At 40.5% G+C, this 25,828-nt stretch overlaps 1 protein-coding gene across 2 annotated transcripts in view; it reads right to left on the bottom strand.

The window, feature by feature from the left end:
* The window catches only part of MNAT1 (MNAT1 component of CDK activating kinase), a 125,319-nt gene that overhangs the window by 88,262 nt on the left and 11,229 nt on the right, over positions 1 to 25,828 (bottom strand). For both annotated transcript variants that reach the window (XM_057416131.1, XM_057416130.1), the window contains exon 2: positions 313 to 465. In XM_057416131.1, coding sequence (XP_057272114.1) covers positions 313 to 465 — 153 coding nt within the window. The remainder of the gene's footprint in view (positions 1 to 312; positions 466 to 25,828) is intronic.

Here is a 25,828-nt window from a genome sequence, read left to right as displayed (position 1 = left end):
CTCCTCAAGGGGAAAGCAATATCTAATCACCTCCATTTAGGAGGCAAGTCTTCACCAAAGAAGGCCACACAGAAACACCCAACATTCTCTAATGCTACACAGGAATCCCTCAAGGCTACACTGAGAATTCAGTTGTTGCATAAAATCAGATTCTCTGAAATTCCTCTATATTAATTAAATGGATTCAGTTTCATGGGTCGTCACTTCAAAAAATAAATTATCTCATCTTTTCTTCTAGAAGTAAGTTAATTTTTTTAAATGGTGATTCATGCAATACATCCGCCTTCTGTTCTTTTAACTGGTGATACTCACATTTTCAGCACTTTCTTCCTAATTTCCACTTCCTTGTCAATAGCAGGATCCTCAAAGAGCTGTACCCTGAAGTTACTTTTTCGCAGAAGGGTATCACACTCATGGCAATTCCCAGCCCCTCTCACAAACAGCAGTTCCACACAGCTCTCACATCTGCGGGAGAAAGGAAGGGGTATAAAGGCAGATGCATGTTAAACAGTAACTGAAACACAGGATCGTTCCCTTTACGTGTTGTTTACATACACACTATAAGGATTAGTGCCAGTGCTTCTCTCCTCGATTTCACTATTTCTCCAGCACCCAACAGTGGCAAGGAGGCAAGGGAGCTCCAAACTGGCTGAAAGAAAACAATCTCAGCAGTGCAAATGCATTTATTCTCCTTGCCCCAAACAACTCTGCCTCTTTGCTGAGACCAAAAATTAATCCAAACACAATGATGGGGTTTGTGTCAAGGGCAAGCTTGTTTAGTGACACCATCAGATTCATTTCACGTGGACCAGATCACAATATCCTTATTTACTCTGCGTACTACCTTGCTGCACAAAAAGCCCCATTTATTGTTTTTATGCCATTCACAGTGCAAGGTACTATTTAGCAAAAGCAGCAATACAAGTATTGCCGCAGCCTTTCAAGAATCTACCAGTAGCACCACACAGGAACTGCTGTAACAAACCTAAGATAAACTCCAGCTTAACACAGCTAGAAGAATTCAAATACCATTTTAACCAGCAACGAGCATTATGCAGCTCTCCTGTGCCTTCTGTTACCACTTTTTAAAATTACACATAAAGTATACTTTACACAAAGGCTGCACAGAAATAAACCAAAAATACCTTTCTGCTTTTGTTTCTTTTCTCTTAATGAAGATTTCAGATTTTAACAAGATGTCTGCTGACTAGCCAAACTGGCATTTAATAAAGGAAGAACACAAAACAAGAAAGTTCACTTTTTTAAAAGAAAGTACTTAGGTACTAACAAAGTGTAAATTTCTAGCAGAGGACAACACCTGCTGCAGTCATTTCCTACTTCAGGGGAGGCAAGAGACTCCCTATTTATAGCTTTGCTATATTGAAGCCAAAGTAGTTGTACATTAAGGGCTGAGCTATACGATACGTCCACCAACCCAGCACAAAAGCTAAACAAGTTCAGAGAAACAATACTGATATGGTTGCAAAGGATGTTAACCAAAACTTTCACTCTGCTGACCTACCTCCAACTAAACTGGTTGCAGTACTTACGGAGGCAGAGCTGGCTAGGATCAACCAGTTTTACCCAGCTTCTGTTTTCAAGATTAGAAAGTGCAAAACACAATTGTATCTTACAATTAAAAAATAAAATAGAGCTTTTTTTTTTGTTAATACAAGTAGAACTACAGTTTCAAAACGCACAGCAGCTGCCAACGCTAAAGAGCAAACCTTGAAGTTATTTTGATGTTTTTCTGCTCCAGAATTCCTTTAGTTAGAAAACTAAGAACATTTAAATGCGATTTATCTAGGAAAGAAAAGCTCAAACCTTTTAGCACACTAGGCCTGAAATTCAGAAGTTACTGAACAACAGCTCAAGATACAAGCTTTATGCAAATCATTTAGCTCACTGTTATGGGAGAAGCAGCACTAAATGCAAGAGAGAAGGCAAGGCAGGGAAAGGGTTTTCTCCTTCCTCCCCTAACACGTCTGTGCATGCAACAGCAGTACATAAGGACAGTTTCATGGTCTCCATTTTGGCAGCTTGTGCTGTTTATGTGTCTCTCTGAACACAGCAGCCAAAGCACAGGGAGGAAAAAAAAGGGAGTACAAACCTACAGAACTTGGCAGGTGTCTGTATTGGGGTTTTTGGTTGTTTGGGGATTTTTTTTATCATTGTGTTGCCTAAGGACCAACAATACAGGGTCTCCGTGTGCAGACGTTATGAAACCACTTCCCTGCTCCCCTCCCCTATATCAGAGACATTTCAAGTTTACACAACACTTGACCATGGAAAGAAAAACCCCTCCTTGGAAGAGCACTTAGCACTTCGTACAAGTGCTTCAGTGTCTTCCCAAACTGGAGCCAGTGTTTCTAAGGCTGGAAAACAGCTTTCCATGAATAAAAACAAAAAAAAAAAAGAAAAAAGATGAGTTAACTCCTCACAATGGGAACCGTGTGTCTGGTGATCCCATTCTCACTCATTCACACCCACCCTCATATTTATTCGTTGGTAATTCCTTCTGAATTCAAAGGGTTATATGGGACAAATCAAGGGCAGACCTGGACTTTCTCCAAATCCTGCCTCCTCTGTATCTCCAGATAGATTTAACACACACAGATCCCAAGCTTACTTCTTAGCAAGTCTGTCATCCTCACCTCAACAAACTGCAGCTGCTTTTCCAGTGATGGCAAATGCGTTTGGCCACACACTTCCACCCAATTCTTGAGAAAGGAAAAAACACATCTCCTGAATCCTTCTGAAACAAGTGCTACAGACCACTGAAGTCAGAGCAGATGCAAACACTAGGAAGGCAGATTTCAATAAAGATGGGTTTAATAAATTGTTTCATGTCTTGAAATAAAGATTTCAAAATATGACTAAAAAAAAACAAACCAAAAAACACCTCACACTGTAAAATTTAAAAGTACAGAATAACTTCCTCCCCCCCTTTTTTAAGCAATTTAGATGACTTCCCCAAAGACATCCAACCCATGCAACAGCCAAGATATCCCAGGCAGCAGTGGGGGATACCCCAACACTACTGCTGACAGCTCCCACATCATGCATAAACCACATCAATTCAGGGGATTCTTCCATTTTTTTGCAAGTCCAACCCTTCTCATTCGCCTTAGTGTAAGGACAGTCTGAATATGGAAGCAGGACATCATTCAGTGCAACTTTTACTGGACAATACATCACATACAGCTTTCCCCAAATAAGCACTGCACCAAACCACCTGCTTAATTCCCTTGCAAACATGACCACATTTTCTTAAATTGGAAGCCTTAAATCAGCAACGTTTATATGCATATATATATTAAATGCATATGCATATATGCTGCACATAGAAACCAATGGTGACAAATGTTCATACTTAAAAAACAGGCACATATATTGTTCACTATTATTCAATACTGAGTATACAGCTTTACATGAAGTCTAAGCAAGCACTCAGGGTACAATACTGTCAATTCTCCTCTTCACACTGAGGTTGTATGGCCTCTGTGATCTGCGTTATATTTCACACATTCACTAAAATCTTTCATTATCTTTTGGATTTAAGTTTTTACTCTGATGTATTGGGTTTGCATGGAAAGGTTTTGGAAGCAGGGTGGCTACATGGGTGGCTTTTGTTAGCAGCTGCCAGAAGTTTTCCCCATGTCAGATGGAGTCAGTGCCAACAAGCTCCAAGACAGACCCACCACTGGCCCAGGCTGAGCCTATTAGTGACAATGATAGTGTTTCTGGGATAATGTATTTAAGAAGGGGGAAAAGTTACTACACGAGAGCCACAGCAGCCAGGCAAGAGTAGCAGGAATAAACAAGAGAAACAGTCCAGCAGACATCAAGATCACTGAAGAAGGGGAGGAAGCACTCCAGCCACTGGAGCAGAGGTTTCCCCACAGCCCATGGTGAGGCAGTATATCCTCCTGTCTCCTCTTGTCCACCGTGGAGGTGCATGGTGGAGCAGATCTCCACCTGCAGCATGGAGAAGACCCCATGCAGGAGCAGAGGGATGCCCAAAGAAGGCTAGGACCCTTGGGAAGCCTGCACTGGAGCAGGCTCCCAGCAGGACCTGTGGCCCCATGGAGAGAAAAGCCTGCACTGGAGCAGGTTTGCTGGCAGGAGTTGTGACCCCATGAGAGACCTATATTGGAACAGGGGAGAAGTGTGATGAGTCCTCCCCTGAGGAGGAAGGAGCAGAGTCGTCTGGATGCAGATATTAATAGAAAATGCTCAGGGAGTTACATATGCATGGCCAACAGGGGAAGACTATAAGCAACATCACCAACAAAAGCAATCACAACACCTCAAGGAACAATAAAGTCTCCTGGTCTAGCACATCAGGATAATAAACATGAGCATGCTCATTTTCATTTCCATGGACACTGGTTTAAGCTCTCTTGTTCTTCTCTTTCATCCCCATGAAATATTAAAACAAATGGCTCGGTCTCTAAGCAGTCTAAAATGACACCACATTTTTGAAAGCATCTAGATGGTTTGTAGTGCACAAATAGCACTATGTGTCCTCTTGTCAGTGTTCAAGGACTTCAGGATAAGGATCGGACTAAAAATGTTTTTGGTACACTGCAGAAAACAAGCAGAGGTTCCTCTCCAGAAAACTGTTAGATATTTAACAACTAAATTACACTTACTGGAACTGAGTGTTTGTTTTGGATAGTGTCTCCAAAGGGTACAAGATACGTGCCCTGCATTACCTACACATGGGCACACAGACGTTGAAGAGGTGTGATTTCAGATACGGAATCAAGCCTCCTGAACACTGACTGGTTGAAAATGGCTCAAAACATTAGCATAGAATCACAGAATCATAGAATAGTTAGGGTTGGAAAGGACCTTAAAGATCATCAAGTTCCAACCCCCCTGCCATAGGCAGGGACACCTCACTCTAAACCATATCACCCAAAGCCTCATCCAACCTGGTCTTGAACACTGCCAGGGATGGAGCATTCACAACTTCCTTGGGCAGCCTGCTCCAGTGCTTCACCACCCTAATAGGAAGGAATTTCCTTCTTATAACCAATCTAAACTTCCCCTGTTTAAGTTTGAACCCATTACCCCTTGTCCTATCACTACAGTCTCTAATGAAGAGTCCATCCCCAGGATCCCTATAGGCCCCCTTCAGACACCGGAAGGCTGCTATGAGGCCTCCACGCAGCCTTCTCTTCTCCAGGCTGAACAGCTCCAACTTTCTCAGCCTATCTTCATACAGGAGGTGCTCCAGCCCCTGATCATCCTCGTGGCCCTTCTCTGGACTTGTTCCAACAGTTCCATGTCCTTTTTATGTTGAGGACACCAGAACTGCACACAATACTCCAGGTGAGGTCTCATGAGAGCAGAGTAGAGGGGCAGAATCACCTCCTTCGACCTGCTGGTCACGCTCCTTTTGATGCAGCCCAGGATACGGTTGGCTTTCTGGGCTGCGAGCACACACTGAAGCCGGCTCGTGTTCATTTTCTCATCAACCAACACCCCCAAGTCCTTCTCCGCAGGGCTGCTCTGAATCTCTTCTCTGCCCAACCTGTAGCTGTGCCTGGGATTGCTCCAACCCAGGTGTAGGACCTTGCAGTTGGCATGGTTAAACTTCATGAGGTTGGCAGCAGCCCACCTCACAAGCGTGTCAAGGTCCCTCTGGATGGCATTCCTTCCCTCCAGGGTATCAACCGAACCACACAGCTTGGTGTCATCGGCAAACTTGCTGAGGGCGCACTCAATCCCACTGTCCATGTCAGTGACAAAGATGTTGAACAAGACCGGTCCCAACACCGATCCCTCAGGGACGCCACTCGTTACTGGTCTCCAGCTGGACATTGAGCCATTGACCACAACTCTTTGTGTGCGGCCATCCAGCCAGTTCTTTATCCACCAACTGGTCCATCGATCAAATTGATGTCTCTCCAATTTAGAGACAAGGATGTTGTGCGGGACAGTGTCGAACGCTTTGCACAAGTCCAGGTAGATGACATCAACTGCTCTACCCCTGTCCATCAGGTCTGTAGCCCCATCATAGAAGGCCACCAAATTGGTCAGGCAGGATTTCCCCTTAGTGAAGCCATGCTGGCTGTCACCAAGCACCTTGTTGTTTTTCATGTGCCTTAGCATGCCTTCCAGGAGAATCTGCTCCAAGATTTTGCCAGGCACAGAGGTGAGACTGACTGGTCTGTAATTCCCCGGGTCATCCATTTTCCCCTTCTTGAAAATGGGGGTTATATTTCCCTTTTTCCAGTCGTCGGGAACTTCACCTGACTGCCATGATTTCTTAAATATGATGGACAGTGGCTTCGCAACTTCATTTACCAGCTCCTTCAGGACCCGCAGATGGATTTCATCAGGACCCATGGACTTGTGCACGTTCAGATTTTTAAGATGGTCTCGAACCAGATCCTCTCCTACAGTGGGCGCAAGGTTTTCATTCTCACAGTCCCTGCATCTGCCTTCCAAGACTTGGGTGGTTTGGTCAGAGCCTTTGCCAGTGAAGACCGAGGTAAAGAAGTCATTCAGAACCTCAGCCTTCTCCAAATCCTGTGTAGCTAGTTCTCCCAAGAGCTTCCTGAGGGGGCCTACGTTAGCACTGCTTACTTTTCTAGCTTGGCTGGCAAGAGAGCAAACAAAACGGAATAAAGAAAGAGTTATTTTCGCAAGCAGGAGTAAAAGATATTCTTTCTTTTAAAATTTTAGATTTTGCTGAGCATAACAGAAATTTGCAGGACTTCCAATACACAACCATTAATTATTTCAGAAAAAAAAAAATCTTTATGGCTTTGCTGTTGACTAGGTACATTACAGAATGAGTTACTACCTTTCTTTACAAAGGCTATTTTTAGTAGATATATGTATTAAACGATATCAAATATTTAGAATCTCCAAGCCTCTCTTCTTTAGCTTCCATAGCCAAGATTACTGTTATTTAGAGTAAAACATAAAACAAATGATCCTCTCTACAGAAAAATCAGTTTAGATTAAAAACCAATAATGCAGCCTTCACCATATAGCCAAGACCTGAACCACGAACAAATGGAAAGAATCAGCACAAAAAAAGATGTGTTTTCACTTGTTCCTCCATTCTAATATCAGAAAGAAATTTGCTTGCAGAAATTGAATGACTCTTGATTTATGACAAGGGAACATTAAGAACCAATAGAAAAATACACGCGAGAGAGCTTACAGAAAGAAATCTAGATTTTAAATCAAAGATGCTTCTAGAAACATTCAAAGGCTTTTTGCTTAGCTTGGGCTAGACAACTTTGTGTTCTTGTACAGAGATTCTTGAACTGAGACAAGAACAGCCCAATTTGGAGTAAGCAGCTGTCAAACCTGTTTATTTCGCAACATTCAGTTCATTTAGCAAGTCCTCATAACCCACGGTGGTTTCTGCTACATAGCCAAGGGTTCATCTACTATATGCAGTTGGCCATTGCAGGTTTATTTTCTAGGCTGATGAAGTAATAGGCATGGCCTAATAGGCAGGTACTTCCTAGAGTCTGTAACTGCGATGATATCAGTGATCCAAAAACCAAAGCCACTGAGCAAAAGTAATTTTCCCCATGTTACAGGTTAAGGCTCAAAAGCTGAGGAAAGAGAAATAAGTGTGGCTGCGATGACACCAAATGCTTCCAAGAGCCTTGGATTAAAGGAGTTTAAGAGTTCAGTAGCTCCCAGATGAGAAGAGAGTTAGGAACAAAAATATGCCTTTTCCTTTTCAAACCTCAGAAATTCAGAAATCTTTATTCAAGTACTTGCAGAAGCAGCTGCCCATGGGTTTTGGGCCATCTTGTCACTGCCTGCCAAATACAAGAGGGAGCTGGGAGAAGACACCAGCTACTCTTTCCCTCTTCCTCTGTTCAGATTCTTTGAACTTCTACCAATGGTGATTTTGCTGTTCACACTTTGTAAGGAGACAACTTCAAAATCTTATTTGGCAAAAAAAAAAAACAACACTAGGTCAGTCTTTAACTAGTAAATTTCTCACAAGCAGCCCGCACGCCATGTAGAGATTACAGCTTGTTACGTCAGTAAGACACATCTTGGGTTTCGGGCAGAAATCACAACTCAATCAACAGATGAGAATTTTGGGGTTTTAAACACTATTTATAAGCTATCTCCAGTTGTCTGTGGCTCCCCTCTGTTCAGTCCACTGCGACATACACTGCAAGACAAAATCTCAGAGACTACTTCGCTAACATGTAATTTAGTATTGAGACTCCAGAAAGCTGATTTTAACCGCACCTTTAAGCGACAAGCGAAACAACAACAAAAAAAGACTTCGGTATCTGCCAGTACTCAGTATCGTGTCAGTTCTCAGCATCATATGCCTTTTTTTCGATGTCTTTTGGAAAAAAGGATGCATGCACACACTTTTCTTTTTGTTCTATCAGACGAGTTCTGCTCCACATTGCAGAAAGGAATAAGTTAAATGAGCCCAGACATCTCAAAAATTTCACAGACACTCAGTCACAATTAACCCTATTTTCCACCCATATACATACTACAGTACACAGAACAGTTCATCTCAACCCTACTCACCAGAAAAAAAAAAAGCAGACCAGGTACTGGTTGAACTACAGCTTTGAATGACTGACATTTTAAACAAAAAAAGGCCATACTGAGTCAATTACTAATAAACAGAAACATTTCCACCACCCATTGTGTTTCAACATCTCTACTACTAAACTATTTCAAGTGGCTTGGACCTGACAAGAGAGTTTGCAGCAAGCTGAAACTTAACTCACATTTATCCAGCACAGATGAGCCTTTACCTTTTTTCCTAGAAAAAAAGAAGTAAAGAACCTTTTATGGTATTAAGTCTGGATAGTATAGAGAAAATATTTCCATAGGTATTTAAATTAAAGTGATTCTTTATGAAATACTACTGCCTAGCCAATTAAGCACACAATCATAAAAAAAACATGTCTTACAGCACAATTATGTCAACTTGGTCAAACAACAGGCCAATACTTGACAGGCCACTTCTTGACACTTCAATAGCAGCTGTGTGGCCTTGAGAAATAAGTGCTTTCACAACGAGTAGGCATAAAATCAGCCAGGAATTCACCCAATGTACTAGAACAACCTCTTCAAATCCATTACAGTCTACTGGGCAAACATATGCACTAAATAATAATTCAACTATGTCAATAACCTTTTTATTATGCTTTAGTTTCTTTGAATAAGAACCTTTGCAAGCTTTCAGGGTTCTCAACAAATATCAAATCGTGTTGCTACCAGGATTAGCAGCTGCCCACAGCACACCCGAACTTACAACACATTTCGAAACTTTCCATGTCTGCCCCAAATGCAGAAACTGTGCTTTTTTAGACATGATCCAGCTCAACATGGCTCATTGTCTCACAAGACAAACACACTTACTGTTAACAAGTTTAACTAAAGTTCATACAAGACATGTTGCTCCCTTCCCCTTTCATATCCGTATCTATGTAGGACTCCTGAGAAAGTCCTATACCACAGTGTGGGTTGAACTGCCCCCAGAGCCGACAGGTCTTGCTAGCTCAAGTATTTTGAGCATTCACTTCATCAGTCTTATGAAACACCTGCATACACCAGAAATCATGCTGGAAAGAAACTAAAACACAGACAACTGAAAATAAACGCTTTGGGGACCCAAATAGTCCCAACAAATTTTTTACTTGATCCGAAACAAGTAAAATCTTATGTTCTGTACTTTCAATGCATTTTAGAGCGCAACAACAGCATGGGGAAGCAAGACAAGGAAATGCAGCTATACAGTAAAAGGGGGGGGGGGGGGAAGGTTGGGGAATTAAAAGGTGGCATGATGGGATATCCTGATCACAATACTGAGGGCTTGTCATCAAGACACTCCCGTATTTCATGTCTGACCTCAAAAAGTACACATCTGTAAGAGAACAAGGTATATGACCGAGGTTTTCCATAAAAACAGCAGTGATTTGGAGTCTCAAGGGGAAACATGCAAGTGTTTAAAACACTCTCTCAAAATCAAAACCTTTACCGATCTCTTGCAAGCATACCTGTTGAATGACGTTTATACGTTGGCTCATCTCTCCCAGCTTTTAGGAGGAACCAAGCCAGATTTCTGCCAAGAGCAGGGGCTTGTATTTCACTCAAAGTATAAAAAGTACACAGTCCAGTTTCCTTAAGCTATTCAAATACAGAGGGACAGTGTGGGTGTGTGTATACACAATTAAAAACAACTGAAAAGAAACAGCCTGTTGGAGCAGTAACTGCATTGTCCATGTTCCGAATAGCTCTGAAAATACTGTCAGTGTTCAAAAAGCAACGTGCAACAAAGAACTGTCCTCTACCACTAAACTTTCTGGGTTTGAAAAGACTGAAAAATCAATCTGCCAAACTGCTATGTGGGAGCTCCTGCACAAACGTCATGATACAGTAAAATCAACTGTTTCTTTTTATGTAATTTGTCAGAAATCAAAGACCAAACTCAACGGTTTGACCAACTCCCATTTTGATGAGCCACAGAAGTCCTGACAACTTTTGAGTTTATATATGGAGCCTTGGAACATCAAAACTGTGTTTCTACATATTAAGCAAGCACCAGTACCAAAGAAGCTGCTATCAATCATCTGCCTTCATACCGCCCTACACTGTTGCTCTCCTGCTGTCTTCTCCCACAGGCCAGAAAAACATTTGTGCAGCCACATGGTTATTTGCTGAGGTTTTTTTCAGCAAGATGAACTCTCCCATTTGGTTCACCAAATGGAGAGAGTATAGTTCACAAATACCTGTACCAGCACATAGAAACAGGCAAAGTGAAGGCAGGAATGAGCAACCAGATTGAGAAAGCTGAAGTGGGATGTTGTCATATATAAAATCTCAGGCGAAGCAAGCACATCACACCACTATCATGAAAGTCCTAAAAACCAGACATATTTAGAACTCAACCATTTGGAAAGCTAAAGCATGAAAAGAACAGGGAACAAGGACTATGTTTAGTACCAGTCAATACAGTTTAGTGCCCAGCAGCACAGGCAGGCACTTTTGTAAAAACCACTACAGACCTACACCACTTTGCTGATCTGCTCTCAAAGCGGAATCAAAGGAGAACCCTCAAGTGAACTTCAGGTCCCAACAACCTGAGCACCTGAACTTCCTGCAGACTTCAGACAGGTTAGGGCATCCCACCAAAAATACTCCCATTCAGGAGCTTCCACCCATGTATTGACACCGAGATCGCTTTGACAAAGGGAAACACCCTAACTGCAAATGTGTGACATGAGCACCAGCACAGCCTGGCTGCAAAGCAAGGGAAGAGGAAGGCATCACTTCAGGCAATTTGTGAACAGCTTCACCTGCTATAAGATCACATCGTCAAAAACTCTGGCAATAGAAGATCCCCCCCCAGCATTCAGCACACTCCTTACCAACTGTGTAATAACACGTGAGGCCAGACAACTCAACTCTAAGAGAAATACTTCTCCTCAAAGAAGGCTCCTCACCAGTGTCACTGGAAATAACCACAGTAAATCCATCTGTGAAGATGCCCAGCATGGACAGGGGCCCCCAGAAAGGTCCTTTCAGCCTGAATAAGACCCCAGAACTAAATTATGAGGGATAGCCACTGGGTGGGAGGGCATAAAAAGCTGTTCCCAAGTCTGAATTCAACAGCACCCAGTACTGTTTATTAAAATTTGTCCTCCTCTTCCCTCCTCCAAAGCTTTTATAGCATAGCCAGCTATTTTAGCTTTATCCAAAAGTAACAACAGAAGAGAGAACACAAGCCTTAGTGTCCATTGTTATTTCAGGGTACCCTAAAAGCTGCTTGATAAACACATCTAGAAAGATGAATCAAAGCACAGTTACAAGCAATACGAGAACAGGTGGGATAGCAGACAGGATAACATGTATTTGTCAGAACTAGAGAGAGCAAGCATTCTCAGCTTGTCTTATTTCTGACAGTACACATAATTTAATATGGATATCTATTCTAGGAGCATGGAAAAAAAAAATCTTCTGGTAGCAAGTACATATTAGCTGATGAGTACTTCTGTATACTTTGTATTACACCGTGCCTTAGGTCACCAGTATGATCTTTTGTGCAGCAAAAGGTGGTGGTCATGACTCAACAAATCACAGTTCCTGGCTCTTCACTAGTCCAATACAGCCTTAGGGAACAAACTGCTTAAGACTGCTGCCTTTTCAGTGGGACAGACCAAAAGCACCGGTAGCCTTTGAATACTAAGGAGTCGGTAGTATTTTTGTTGTTGAGAGCAGGCCAGTTTCCTAGACTAGTGTAGGTAATTTTACATCGTATCTCAATTCCCTACTAGAATTTCAATTTATTTCCTGCCTTAAAGCATCATTTAGAATGACTTGCTAAATCTCTGTTGCTTTTACTATTACAATTTGAATAGCTGGATGTCAGAGAAGAATGATCTCTACGCAGTCCTTAAATACCTGACAGAGCAGAATCTAAATCATTCTTAACATTAAGTTGCAGAAAATCTCATCAGAAGAAATAAAAAAAAAAAAAACCACAGTAATATTTTATTGCCCTCTTTCATCAAAATACAGACTTAATCCTTAAAGAAATAAGCCTGGGTAAATATCTGCTAAAAAGAAACATTAGCATTAAAAAAAAAAAATAAAATAAAAATCCACAAAAAAAACCTGCTTGAAAGAGTGACAGGTTTGTGCATTTTCTATTTTTGAAAAATCTCTTATCTTTCACATGCAAGATACATATGACAAAAATTATATACACAAAAATTATATATATGTATGTATATATATATCTAACAAACCACTCAGGGCTTGCTAAATAAGTTCACTTCAGTGTAATCACACACAAAAACAGAGGTGCAAGGGACCCCCAGGGTCATTCCCTGCATTTCTACGGAGCCACGTGTTACACTGTCCAGAGAAATCTGCAGAACATTTCTCCCTGAATGTGCCACAAGCCACAGAGAGCTCTGCAACCCAGCACTAAGGTTTTGACAAACCTGCTTGGTTTTTAAATTTAAGAACTTCAAGGAGATGTAAAGAATGAACCCAAATGAAATATGGCATCTCTCCCCTTGCAAAGGATTGCTTATTTAGGAGCGTCTGTGCTAGCCTTGTTCCTAAAGCTGGTTTGCATCACATCACTTCCCAGAGCCCCTAATGACCTTTATTACACTCTGTGGCTGCACTTTCTGAAACTGCAGCACTAACAAAGGCAAGTCATTAGAGTTACAGCTTTAGTTTTAGTTTCTGTAACCCAACAGACTTTTACTGCATTTTATTGAAAAGCTTCTTTATCTCGCCAATCTTAATTTTCACATGTGTAAGTGCAAAGGAGATATTCATTAAAAAACCCCAACACTAGCAATTTAAACAGCTTCTCCACCTCCCTAGTCTCATTTGGGAATCTCCTACTTCCTACCAGTTTTTAAGGGTCATTCCTCACTTCATTTTCACATAATCCCTAAACAACCATTATCACATCTTTTCTCAGCAGGAGATAAAATATAGACTGTGCTTCATAAACAGTGGAGACCTTAAGATTACATTTGTAGTGGGACACAGCATGATAAATATTTCAGAGATGTCTTGAAATACCCTACAACATGCGGCCAGTGGAACGATCTCAAAAACAAATACATTTTGATTTATTCAAAAAAGAGAAAAACCACACTAAACCTCCTCTGCCATTCCACACTGGCCATTGAGCAGGTCAGGTTGCAATTTCCTTTCAAAGGGTGGTAGAGATCCTGACCTACTTAGAGCATGGTAGGGAACATATTTTTGCATTGTAAATTTCATTATTAAAAAAAAAAAGCTATTTCCTCAAGCTTAAAAATAAATGGCAATTACTATTTTCGTACATTAAATCAGTTGGTGAACACCACAAAAACTTTCTGAAGTTAAATTGTAAGGTCACATTCAATGTACCTACTTTTAGAGGAAGGTTTTAAACAAAAATAAGGAGGATGTGTCAGACATTCATTAGCTATGCTGGCATCTCAGCCATTTCCTACAGATTGCAGGGGATAAAAACCCAGGCCTACTTCAGTGAAGTTAGGAGGAGCTTCACAAGTTATCAAACAGGACTAAGTAAGCAAATACATAACTCACCATAACCAAAAACGTAACACAAATTGTTCCAAGTTGCAGCATATTTCAAGCAACTTTATCATGATGAAAGTTTGTGATGCATATTCGTTCTTTCAATATTTGATAATAGGAGAGAAAAGGAGGAGAATCAGCTGCATAATGTGGGAGCAAGAAACAAGACGGCATGTATTAATCATCAAGGATTAATGGATCAAAAAGACAAAAGTAGAAAAGATTACTGTATTTAGTAAAATACATTATATTCTTGTTTGTATTTATATCAATACCAGCTATGCAACAGACCACATAAAACAGAACACCCCAGTGTATTTACTCAGCAGTGAATGAGGACACCAGGACAAGAGACTGCAGAGGATAGGGACAGGATGACACACAGCTGTCTTCCTAACATCCATAAACTGATCACAATCATATTGTTGTCAAACCATTTGAAGTCAGATAAACATCCACAAATCTGTTCTTTGTTATGTGGAGTTCCTCCCATGCATAAACACCAAACTCGGAGCATGGATTTGTTTGGTATTTGCATGTGGCTCATTATTTGTGTGCAGAAATAGCTTGGAAGTATTTCTCAGTGCCTGTTCCAGCATAAACCCCACTTGCCACCCTCTGTAGGACTGGTCTAACTTACTCATTTTAAATAATACTTTTGTCCATTCTTATTTCTGCATAATGTTAACTGAAATATTAAATAAATAAATAAAGTCTTTTAAAAAAATACCATTATCCATAGCTACAACCTTATGCTTATAATAGGCACCATGGCCCATCAGTGGAACTACCCTGATTAAATAAAGAGACATTGAAAACAAGTAAGGAAATGGAAATCTGCCCCAAGAGTCAGATGATCAGTTCGAGACAATATTTGAGCTTATCAGTTTTATCCAAACATCAGCTGAGCAGCATTCAATAATGCTGCAGGTTCTCCCATAAACACCACACAGCTCCACAACTACATGGGATCTGTAAGCATTATTCAAAAGCAGCATTTATTTATGCTCATAACAGCTGTATTAAAGCCATGTGCAAAGAACATTGTTCCTCGTCTACAAAACAGTGAATAGTATTTTCCTTATCCATATAAATCACACACAGTAAGCACTTGATACTATCTAGTGCCACTAAAGTAGTCAACACAAATCAGGAGAGTATACCCTTGAGCTCAAAATTCTAAGAAGATTGAAAGCCTTTGAATAGAACTTTATGCTTTCTATATGCTCCTAGCCTCATTCAAATAAGCAGCTCATACACAATAATGAAAAGGATTTCTTCATCCACCACTCACTAAAAACAACAGAAAAAAAATCAATATACCTATTTTACACATGAATTTTTGATTCTGCAGACCCTTCAAGAAAGCAACAGCTACTAGCAGGTTCCACAATGACCAGAGATTGGGAGACCAAGTAAAGAAACCCAAAATGCAAAGGATCCGTTTTTCAGAAAGCAATAACCCTTCCAATTGCTTATACTTTGGAGGTATCCACTTAATACTGACCACTTTAACATTCTAAGACAAAGCAAACTGTATATGCACAAAATATAAAATTCTTCTACTCAAAAATTAATCTCTAAGAAGATCCAATGCTATGAATTATCTACTCTCAGCATTTTATGGCATTATGTATTATTATGAATAATTTGGTTTACTCCCACAAGCTTAATACACAAATCATCCTTGGTATCCAACAGGGATAACCTAGGCAAACAAGGGTCCTTCCACCAGTGTTTAGGGACTAGTTTTCAGAACAGTTGTGCGAAATCTTAATTTTTCACATTTGAAAGCACAAGCTGAGTGCTGTGGCACACATCTGGGTAGGTAGCTACTTGTCTACTGAGGGCCATGACTGCTCTGTAAAATGCTTACACAGACAACTTTTCCCATGTAAGGGTTTGTTTCCCCCTTTATGGATAAAACTAGTCCTTCAACCATAACCAATACCTCTGATTAGCAGGGTAGCTCATTTAAATCCATGTGCCTGTTATTTACAATACAATTTTAGTAAGTTTTCTAAAGCTTGCAGATTCCCATGACCTTAAGCCACTTCCTTAACTTTGCAACTTTTATCTTAAGGGAAATCCCAATTGCTTCAACCCCCTAAACCCATATGCAACATTTTGGATGGAAATATAAAATGTTCTACTGTTCACCATTTTCTCCAAGAAACATTATGATGCTACAGAGAAGTGCTCATCTCACCTACTTCCACAAAGGACATAAGCCAAGCTTACTACTCAAAAAGGGATCAAAAGATTATTTGTACATATTGAAGACTGCACCCTGGCTACTGCAGCTATCATGCACCCAATAATTAAACCCTGAAAATAATTCAGTTACCAGCACAGGCTGTAGTTCATGACTGATGGTGCCATTGCTCAGCAGAACTATTTGAAAAGCAGCTGCAGCCTTTTGCTTTTAAAGCCTATCAGCATACCAAGGGCAGAAAACACCACACTGGGTGTTTTCCCTGGAAACCCTGTAAAACAAGTTTGGTGACACTCACTGCAGCCCGACCCGGAATACAATGTACAATGTTAACCAGTCTAACAAAATTCCTCAGTTAAAAACATGCTACAGTCAGTTGTGAAAAATCACAAAGATGAGGCCACATTCCCAAGATGACTGAACCCAGCATAAAAAGAAACATGCCTCTGTCTGTACTGGCGAAGCATAAGGATTACCTGCTGTCCTACCATAGCACCTTTCCTCAGTCAACCCAGTGCAGAGCAGAAGCCAGCCCCAAAACTGGAAGCATCACCCTACCTCATTTACCTTGCCAACAAGGGTCGACAAGGTCATTATAAATAAATGTGTGTCATTTTAGTGATCCTAGGGAAGTACATAAGATTCTCCCTTCTTTTCCCTCCTTTCAGGAGGCCTCTACGTCCCACCTTGTGCTTTGTGCCGTATCACCACCATAATGGCATGCTGAGTCTTCAAAACTGTTCTGTATTAAAAAATAGAATACATGACTCAGAGGGTTTAAAGATGTATATGCTTACTCAAAAAAATGCTTCACCCCAAAATATCACCTTTAATAGCAATTTATATTATAGTTTCCAGAACTGCCAAATACTTGGCTGCAAAACTTTCACGCAATGGAACCAAGGCAACTGGGTTTTCTTTAAGAACTGCAGAAATCAGCATTATTAAACACTTCAGCATTATTAAACACTGAAGAAACTTCCTTGCTGACCAACCCTTATGTAATTTTAATGCAACTGAATACCAAGATGATAAATTTTCACCTTTTATCTGAAAGTGCTCCCATGGAAGAAGGACTCTCCCTCACAAAGGTGTGTTTCTTTGCTGGTCATTCCCCCTTATCTGTTGCTGGAGACCTTGACAATACTTACTCACACACTCACTTCTCAGGGCAGCTGCTCCCAACCACACAGATACAATCATACTCAACTGCTACCCAGACCATATACATGGAATTAAGTGTCCCAGTTAAATTCTCATCAGCTTTAAAAGATAAAGTGTTAAAACTGTGGGCATGTGCATAGCAGAGGCAGCTTAAATATAATGTGGTTTAATCACATAAAGATGGGAATGCACTAGTAAAATAATAGTATGTTTTGGTTCTATTAGCTAGGCAGCAATTGTCACTCTGGGCACAAAGTCATGTGGTTCAAACTGTCACCATCACCTGCATCATGCTCCCACCTACACAGAAAGCAGTTGACAGTGAAAATCAAACCCATGGGATTTCTGCTCTGCAGCTTTTAGCAAAACCAGATTCAAGTGAAGCTAAATGCTCTATTACATGGCCATGCCAAAATAAGTTCTTTGGTTTTGACAATATACAAGTAAGTCACTTTTCCCACCCCCAACATAGCCATTTAAAAGGCATGTAAAAGCTCAATACTTCATCACAGGTAAGTTAAAAAATGTATGTATGAGCTGGAAACTGTCGCTTAGCTATTCTTAGACACAACATCAAAATGTGAAAATGGAAAATGTTCAGGTCATTTTATACTGTGAAAAAATATCTACCCTTATCCTTCAGGCACCTACTATTGGAGAGGCAAACCAGCTTCATGGCCCTCTGGGAACACAGGTCTCAAGGAAGGAGGGAAGCCTCAGTTTTTGGTGGGCTTCAAGGAGGTCTTGGATTCAGCTCCATACACTTATTTGAACAGTCCTCCAGGTACCACCAGTGAACAAAAACTGTTCATTACTGTCTGCAAGACCAGGCTCCTCAAGACAATGGCCTACTGAAAGCAAACAAAAAAATCACTACACAAAAGAAAATAAAATCAAAAGACAGATCCAGACACCTGAGAAACCTGCACTTATTACATGCACTGGATAATTCCCATAACTGGAGTTTCTGCTTTCCCTAGCACCAAAGTGTGTGTATCTAGGACTGCCCAACATTATGCTCTGTAAGCAGCCCCACAGCGAGGCCGTATTTACATCAAATATTGTGGGAAAACTAATCAGAACTACTTTTCACCTGTTCTTTCCTGCAGGCAAATACTCCTGAATCTTTGTTCAAAAACAAAGACTATAAAGGAGTAATGAAGGGAAACTTGAGCATTCTTTCAGAAAAGCAAGAGCCTAAACTTGACATAAAACTCAGCACAACAGAGTCAGCCCTGCTCTGTTCCACTCAGCAACACCAGTGACAATCTTTCCACCACTGGAAAAAAACCTTCCTCCTGTTCTGCAGAATGATTTGTCAACCATCAAATTCACACACAGCAGTTAACGCAGACAGGAACTGCACTGCCTAAAGAACTGGTGCAAGACATGGAGCCTTTAATTCCCTGGAGTCAAAAGTGAACACATTTGGGCAAAGTGCCAAAAATACAGAGACACTCACTCTTGGCTGTCCTTCCTGAAGATCTCCCTGCTGTAAAGGTCACATAGTAGAAATGCTTCCTCTGTATTTCATAGGCTGTTGATACCACCTGGGGAAAATGTGTCAAGCCAGTCACTCCCAGAGCATTAAAGAAAACCGGTTACAAGACAAAAGCCTTCCTCAACTTTGAGAAGTGTTTACAAACGTGATGAATGCCAGCCTGCCCTAGCATGCCAGCTTGAACATAAGTCAAACACCTGGCCCTCAGCACAAAAGGCTGAGTCACCTGCACAGCATCTGTTACCCTTTGAAAAGACCCCAAACTTCGCACTCTGGGGACACAAAGTACTTTCAGGAGCTAATGTGAGCATGACTTTTCCTTGTCCTGCTCTCCACCTGCACACACTGCAGACCAAAGTTCTGGGATGGCTTCCCAAGCCAAGGGACAAAGAACACTTAAACCCATGCTCCACAAAGCTTTAACATCAGTATTACTCCCCATCCCATCCTGCAGCTCCACTGAAAAAAATAATGCATAAAACTGAGCAAGCACTCTGTATGAACTAAGTCAAGAGGAAATTGTGCTTTTCTTGTTCCCATTATATCTTCACCTCCCTTGCTCAAATTTATTTGCTTTTAAGACTATAGCTAATTCAAGCACTTTTCCTTGCACAGAACTATGAATTGGGACTCATGAAAGGTCCTCTGCCTATTATCAATGTAAACACTGCTCAAAAAAAGGAGAAAAAAGCAACTTGATAATGAGTTGTGATGCATTAAATTTTAAACCTGCTTCATTGCCATTCCCATGACCAGATTTTGCTTTGTATTATCTTCACTTTAACTGACATAGAGAAGAAAAACAAGCAAAATGAAAAACACTCTTACCAAGTACCATACTGTGCAGTGACTGTTCTCCTGAGCTATACCTTGTACCAGCCTTCATTCCCGCTTGTGACAATGCTAGAAGACCACAAGCCCAAGTTTTGAAAGGACTATGAAAATATCCGAATGAGAAGAGGTCTGAAAACATTCCCTACTTCAAGGAGAAAGTTGTATTCTCCCCAGCACAGCTCTTTTCAGATTGCAACATCTCCAGTAAACCGCAAGTGATCCTTTTATTTTCAGGCATATAAACTTTACATAACACAAGGAGACAGTTCCTTGCAATTACTCAAATCCACAGAACCCATGCAGCATGTGCAAAAGAAAAACAGAGCCTCAGCTTGCTCAGGCTGTCAACTAAAACAAACACCTTAACTCCCACAGTATGTCTTAGGGAAACTGCATGGGATCACCAGAGATCAAAGGTTTCTTTGCATGGCTGTCACACACCTACGTGGCAACTTTATGCTGCAGGAATGCTACCAAGACAGTGCTCTCCTGGCACAGCACCAAAGCTATCAACACATACAAGTACCTAATGCAGAGATTTTTTTTCTTTCTTGGTGGGTTTGTTTGGTTTTGGTTTCCTTTTTACTGGTATCATATATGGCTGCTGCAACTACAAGGTAGAGTCTAGTCCTACAGTAGTTTATCCTACTTTAAATCTCTGCTGTCACAGTTCCCCACCCCATATTCAAGTCCTAGTACCTATATAACACCACATGCGCCCAGGAGCAGTACAAGGAGTAATTCAGCTGACAACCAGTCTAAAACTCTAAAATGGATCACCTCTGTGAACTGGTTCACCATGTAGTACCTAAAAAGAGGGTAGGAACACAAGGAAGTGATAGAGGGAACATCTGGACCTCAATTAGCTGAAGTGACCACGGAGACTCAAGTGGTAGCCAACACAAACATGCAGCCAGTCATTTCATTTCTAACAAGACCACTGCTTATCTTTTCTTCCCAACCCCTTTATACATAAGACATGACCAGTGAGTCTGATGTCTTCATGTACAAAGCACAACAATACCTTACACTAAGAAGGCCAATAGCAAAGCTCATGATGTACTACATGCAGAATGCAGGAAGAGCTGTAACAATTTGAGTGCAAGCAGTAACACCACCACTGAAAGGGCAGTATCACAGATGCTTGGTAAAGTCTAAGTCTTCTGTTCAGAATTAAGCTTTAAAATGCAGAGTCAAAATGTACATATATGAAGGCACGCAGCTGCCAAAGTGTCTCAGCAAACACGCAAAGGACCCACACAAGACACATACAGAGGGGCAGGTGCACAACAGGTTTTCTCTGGTGGCAAAACAGGCCTTGCTGCTGTGTATCCCCATCTTGTCCCTGTACCTGCTTGCTGCCCCTCAGATGTGCTGATATGTGTGTGATAAAATAACAGAAAAATTAATCAAGGGGGTAAGAAACGCAAAGGGAAAAAAAAAAAAAAAACCACACAAAAAGCCCCACACAACCACACAACATGCCCCTAATAAACTCACTCCTTTTGAAATTCTGTTTCTTTTTATACACAGTTTCCTTTACCCCAGGACCAAAACTTCCATTTCATTCTTGCTCAGTAGCACTGAGATGATCTAGTGTATTACCTGACCAAACACTAGGTTGCACAATTCACCAGTCATCTATGAGTTCAATGTTCTAATACAAAATAAAACTTCTAAAACAACTCCAAAACTATACTGCAGAGCAAAGCTGAAATATGACTACATTAACTAACACAAATACCCTTTTCTGGAACACCCAGCAACTATTCATAGGATTGGCATGGTCTAAGTTTAACATTTTTCCTTATGAGGCTCTCAAAAAGCTATTTTTGTTTGCTGTGGAAGCAGGTTGTGTGTTTGAAGATGAAGGACAGATGTGAAAGAAGTTCTAACACCCCCCTTATAACACCCTTGAAAATTTAGAGATCCCTGTAAAATCCTAATTATTTTTCTCATCAGTAAGATGGAGGTAGAAATGTTTTTACATCACAGGAGAAATACAAAGGCATAAAAGGTTTTATATTCAGAAACACAAAGTACTATACAAAAAGAAAAAGATCACTACATATACTCGATATGGCCAGAAAACAACTTGATTTTAAAATAACTGATTAAAATATCTGACTATGGTGCAAAACAGATCCTGTAAGACAAAAAAACAGCATTCTACATCAATAATAGTACGCTACCATATATACAGAGGAACCAAGCTAAGACTGAACAAGGAATCTTTCTTTTAGCGTTTTCTAACTTCTGGGTACTGAACTTGGAAACAATGCTCGGAACGTAGCTTTCATGCGCAATTTATACATACCTCAAGAGATTCTAGGTAAAATACTCAAATTATCTTTAAGAAAAATCTGAAAAAAAAAGTCTGCAGAAGTTAGGAAAGGAAAATAAATGGCTGTTTTATTAAAGCAGTCCCCCCAAATTTGCACAAAAAAAAAAAACCAAAAAAACTCTACCATTGCAAAAAGAAGTTGGACTGGTACATTTATTACGATCCCTACTCAAAAGCTGACCTAGCCAAAAGAGGTCAATGATTAAGACTGGCAAGTAAAAGATCTCATGTCACTCAGAGACTATGAGGGATAGCCATTTAAGACCTTTGAACTGGTACTATTTAAAGCAGCAGAAAAAAAAAAACAAAACCCCGCACCTCTCCCTCATCTCAACCACCTTCAGCTTCTCTTGTATAAAGTCCAAGCCAAATATGAAAAGTGACTACGTTACCACAAACTCCACGTCTACCACCACATTGACTGTGCAGGACACCCCTCAGAGACACCCCCCCCCCCGCAAGCCTGTGCTGGTGGCACTTGGAGGACTGCGCATTAGCAGCACCCAGGACACCGGCTCCAGAAAGTTGCCAGTCCAACAACTCCTCTTGATCTGCTCTTGGAGGAGACCATGAAGGTCAAGTGTTAAGTCTTGTTAAAGATTGAATAAAATTCTGGGACTACTACACATACCTGGAAGGGTAAGAATACTCATGCAATACACTCAGCACTCCATTTGTGAGGCTGCTAAAATGTGCATTAAAACTTGGATTAAACAAACACGTGGGAAAACATCCTGATTAGCCCTGCTAGTGAAAAACTCTGAGGAAATTAATGCAAGAAAATAAGACCAGTCAAAAGCAGTCAGGATACTAAAACATGCCATGCAAGCACAGCTTTCTCTTGGTACCGTATTATTTCTTTCTCAAAGACTTCTTAACAGATGATATAGAAAATTGCATGCCAAGAAAGGGGTGGAGTGAATACCATTCTCTACACTGCCTTTTGTATTATTACAAAGGCAATACTATGAATTGCAGAGAATGTTTCTGGTTATTAAATTTTATGTTCCTATATTCAACAGCACCACATTATATATGGCCCTTTTCTGCAATTAAACTCCAAAACACCAATTAAATATTAATGGATAAATGTCAGTTACGATTATGAGAAATGATAAAAGGACCATAAATTAAATAATGTAGATAGTACAATAAAGTATTTTCACATGATCAGAACAACATTTCAGTGTTAATGTTTTCTTATTCTAATTGAAAATGTAATTATGTACTCATAGGTGTTGCTATTGCATAAAATTTGGTAAAGAATACCATCTTTTCAGCATTATGATTCACTCTCAGTAAGAAAGAGTAAAACAAGTCTTGATGATCCTTCCAACCAAGACTAGCAGTGCAACATCATTCAATGCTTTGCAGAAATCTTCAGTTTGAAACTGTCCACAATACAGTAGGATATTTTCACAGTTATCCCTAGGCTATTTCCATCTTCTGTAATCAATTATACACAGTTCTATGTTTTGTTGAGTATTACCAGCTCTCTCACACATCCAAAGTATTTTCCCGCTATTATACCTTTTAACTAACGAACTAACCTTAGGCTTGCTAAGAATTAAAAAAAAAAAAAAAAAACACAAACAAAACAAACACCAACAAGAACACTAAACCCTCAATTATGACCCTCGCACACCAACCTCATTGCTTTAAAGTCATTACTGCTGTTTTCTGAAGCTGATTTTTATGGGCAAAAAATAAAGGTCCAGGACAAAACACTTTTAGCAAACTACCAAATACAGTCAAAAGCCAGCTTAAATAGCAGCTGCTTGATGCTCAGATGTACAACTCTCCCCATACTTTACCACACTGGTCATCAATGACTACAAATTGTAAATGACATGGGACATGTTGTTCACAAACAAGTCAGATTTATGGTTATATTCAGTTGTTCCTGTTACCTGAAATTAGAACTAGAAGCTCATTAAATATGAATACATTTCAGGGAATGTAGAGGTACAGCATTATACTGATGAAAGCTTCATTAAATTTTCAATGATATAGCTGCTTCTATATTTGTGAGGGAAGGACACAGAGTAGAATGAAGTAAGTTGAGGTAATTCTCCTTCAGGCAACTTCGCATCTTTCTCCTATCCCTAAAAACTTTATGGATTTTAAAATAAAATGTTGGACCAATCAGGTGTAAGAGAAAGTGACTGTGGTCCGTTATATTCAATGAATCATAGAATGGGTTGGAAAGGACCTTAAGATCATGATTTACTTCCAGACCAGCATTTGTCTTGTATACATCTGCCAATTACACAACTACTGTTCAAGAAGAGAGGAACTGGTAGAAACCTATAAATCAGGTTTGAATGATCAAGCTCATATAAAATACAGACTCTGTGCGGGTTCTGAATTCAATGGCACAGTCATGTTTTTAAAATACTCAAGTAAAAAACATAAGTGTATTGGAAATTAAGTCTTAGCTAGCAAAAGCAAGACATAACTTCTTCTGCAAGTAGAAATGTAAAACTACCTAAGACATGCAGTAACACAGCCTTATTTTTACTGCAGACTGAAAACAAGAAAAAGACCTGGGACAAAAAACAAACTAGGCACAAGCCCACTATTCAACTAGATTTCTAGTATTATAATCATCAGATCAGACAATTAAAATCTCTCTATGTAAAACACCCATAACCAAGCTACATGAAGGAATGCAGACTCAAAAATGTAAAAGTGAAAATTCAAGTGGCCTGATCCCTCTTGTGGTCATGCACTACAATATAAAGTTATTATGTATTCACATTAAGTTAGCTCAGTTTCCTTTGGAAAAAAGGCTTATGCAATCCAGCTGTTACTCCCTACCCACTCCCCTCAAGAGCTATTACCTTATGTAAACTAAGTCAGGCAGTGGGGTAGAGGTCTTAATATCACACTATTCCTCTAACATGCCTGCACAACATATTGACTGGGCATTACACATTTTCCTTACAATTAATGCGCATGTCCTGCCAGGAACCAAGTAGTTCTTGCATAGGCAGCACTCAGCTAACAAACATGCAGACAATGCCAGATTATCCTCACATGTTGTTTATTCTGCCCTGTTCAAACCCTGCTTCAACATGTTTTTTCCCCCCCCGCTGTCTTTGGCATGCATAGTCAGCATTAAATAACTGACCTTCTCAAAACATCATGAGGTAGTATTATCCCCACATTATCAGACAAGGAAATTAAGCCACCCTGACGTATGTCCAAATTTCACATTGCTGATTTGAGAGTGATTTAGTGATTTTAGTGATTTGAGTTATTTTAGAGCATTAGTGCTGTATAGGATTTCCTCTGCTCAAAGCACAGCTCCTGGGGAATGCAGGAGTGGCTGCGCATAGCCTGTGCTCCTGCAGGGAAATCCGATGGGTGCAGCAGGAGCCCTTGTGAAATGCTTCGCTTCAGGAGCTTGGCCAACTGCACCCCAGGGCTCTGTAAAGTGCCTCAAATATCCTGGATGCTGCTCCAGCCCAGTGAGGAAAGGGAAGATATCGGAGTGCCAACCCCTTCTGCATCCCTCCTTCTTCCCTGAGCAAGACTTTTGGATCCAGACACAGACTCCCTGCTCAGCTGATTTCCATTTAGACACGTACACCCCCTTCACTACACATGCAAGCACACACACACACACACACACACACACACACAGAGATGCGCACTATCCTTACCTCCAATTTTCCCACAGCCATCG

The sequence above is a fragment of the Pezoporus wallicus genome, unplaced genomic scaffold (genome assembly GCF_028554395.1).
Source record: "Pezoporus wallicus isolate ANWC-B61680 ecotype Strahan unplaced genomic scaffold, APGP_CSIRO_Pwel_v1 scaffold_2146, whole genome shotgun sequence".
Taxonomy (NCBI): Eukaryota; Metazoa; Chordata; class Aves; order Psittaciformes; family Psittacidae; genus Pezoporus; species Pezoporus wallicus.
The sequence above is the reverse complement of the archived record's forward strand: the minus strand, read 5'-3'. Positions and strand labels throughout refer to the sequence as shown.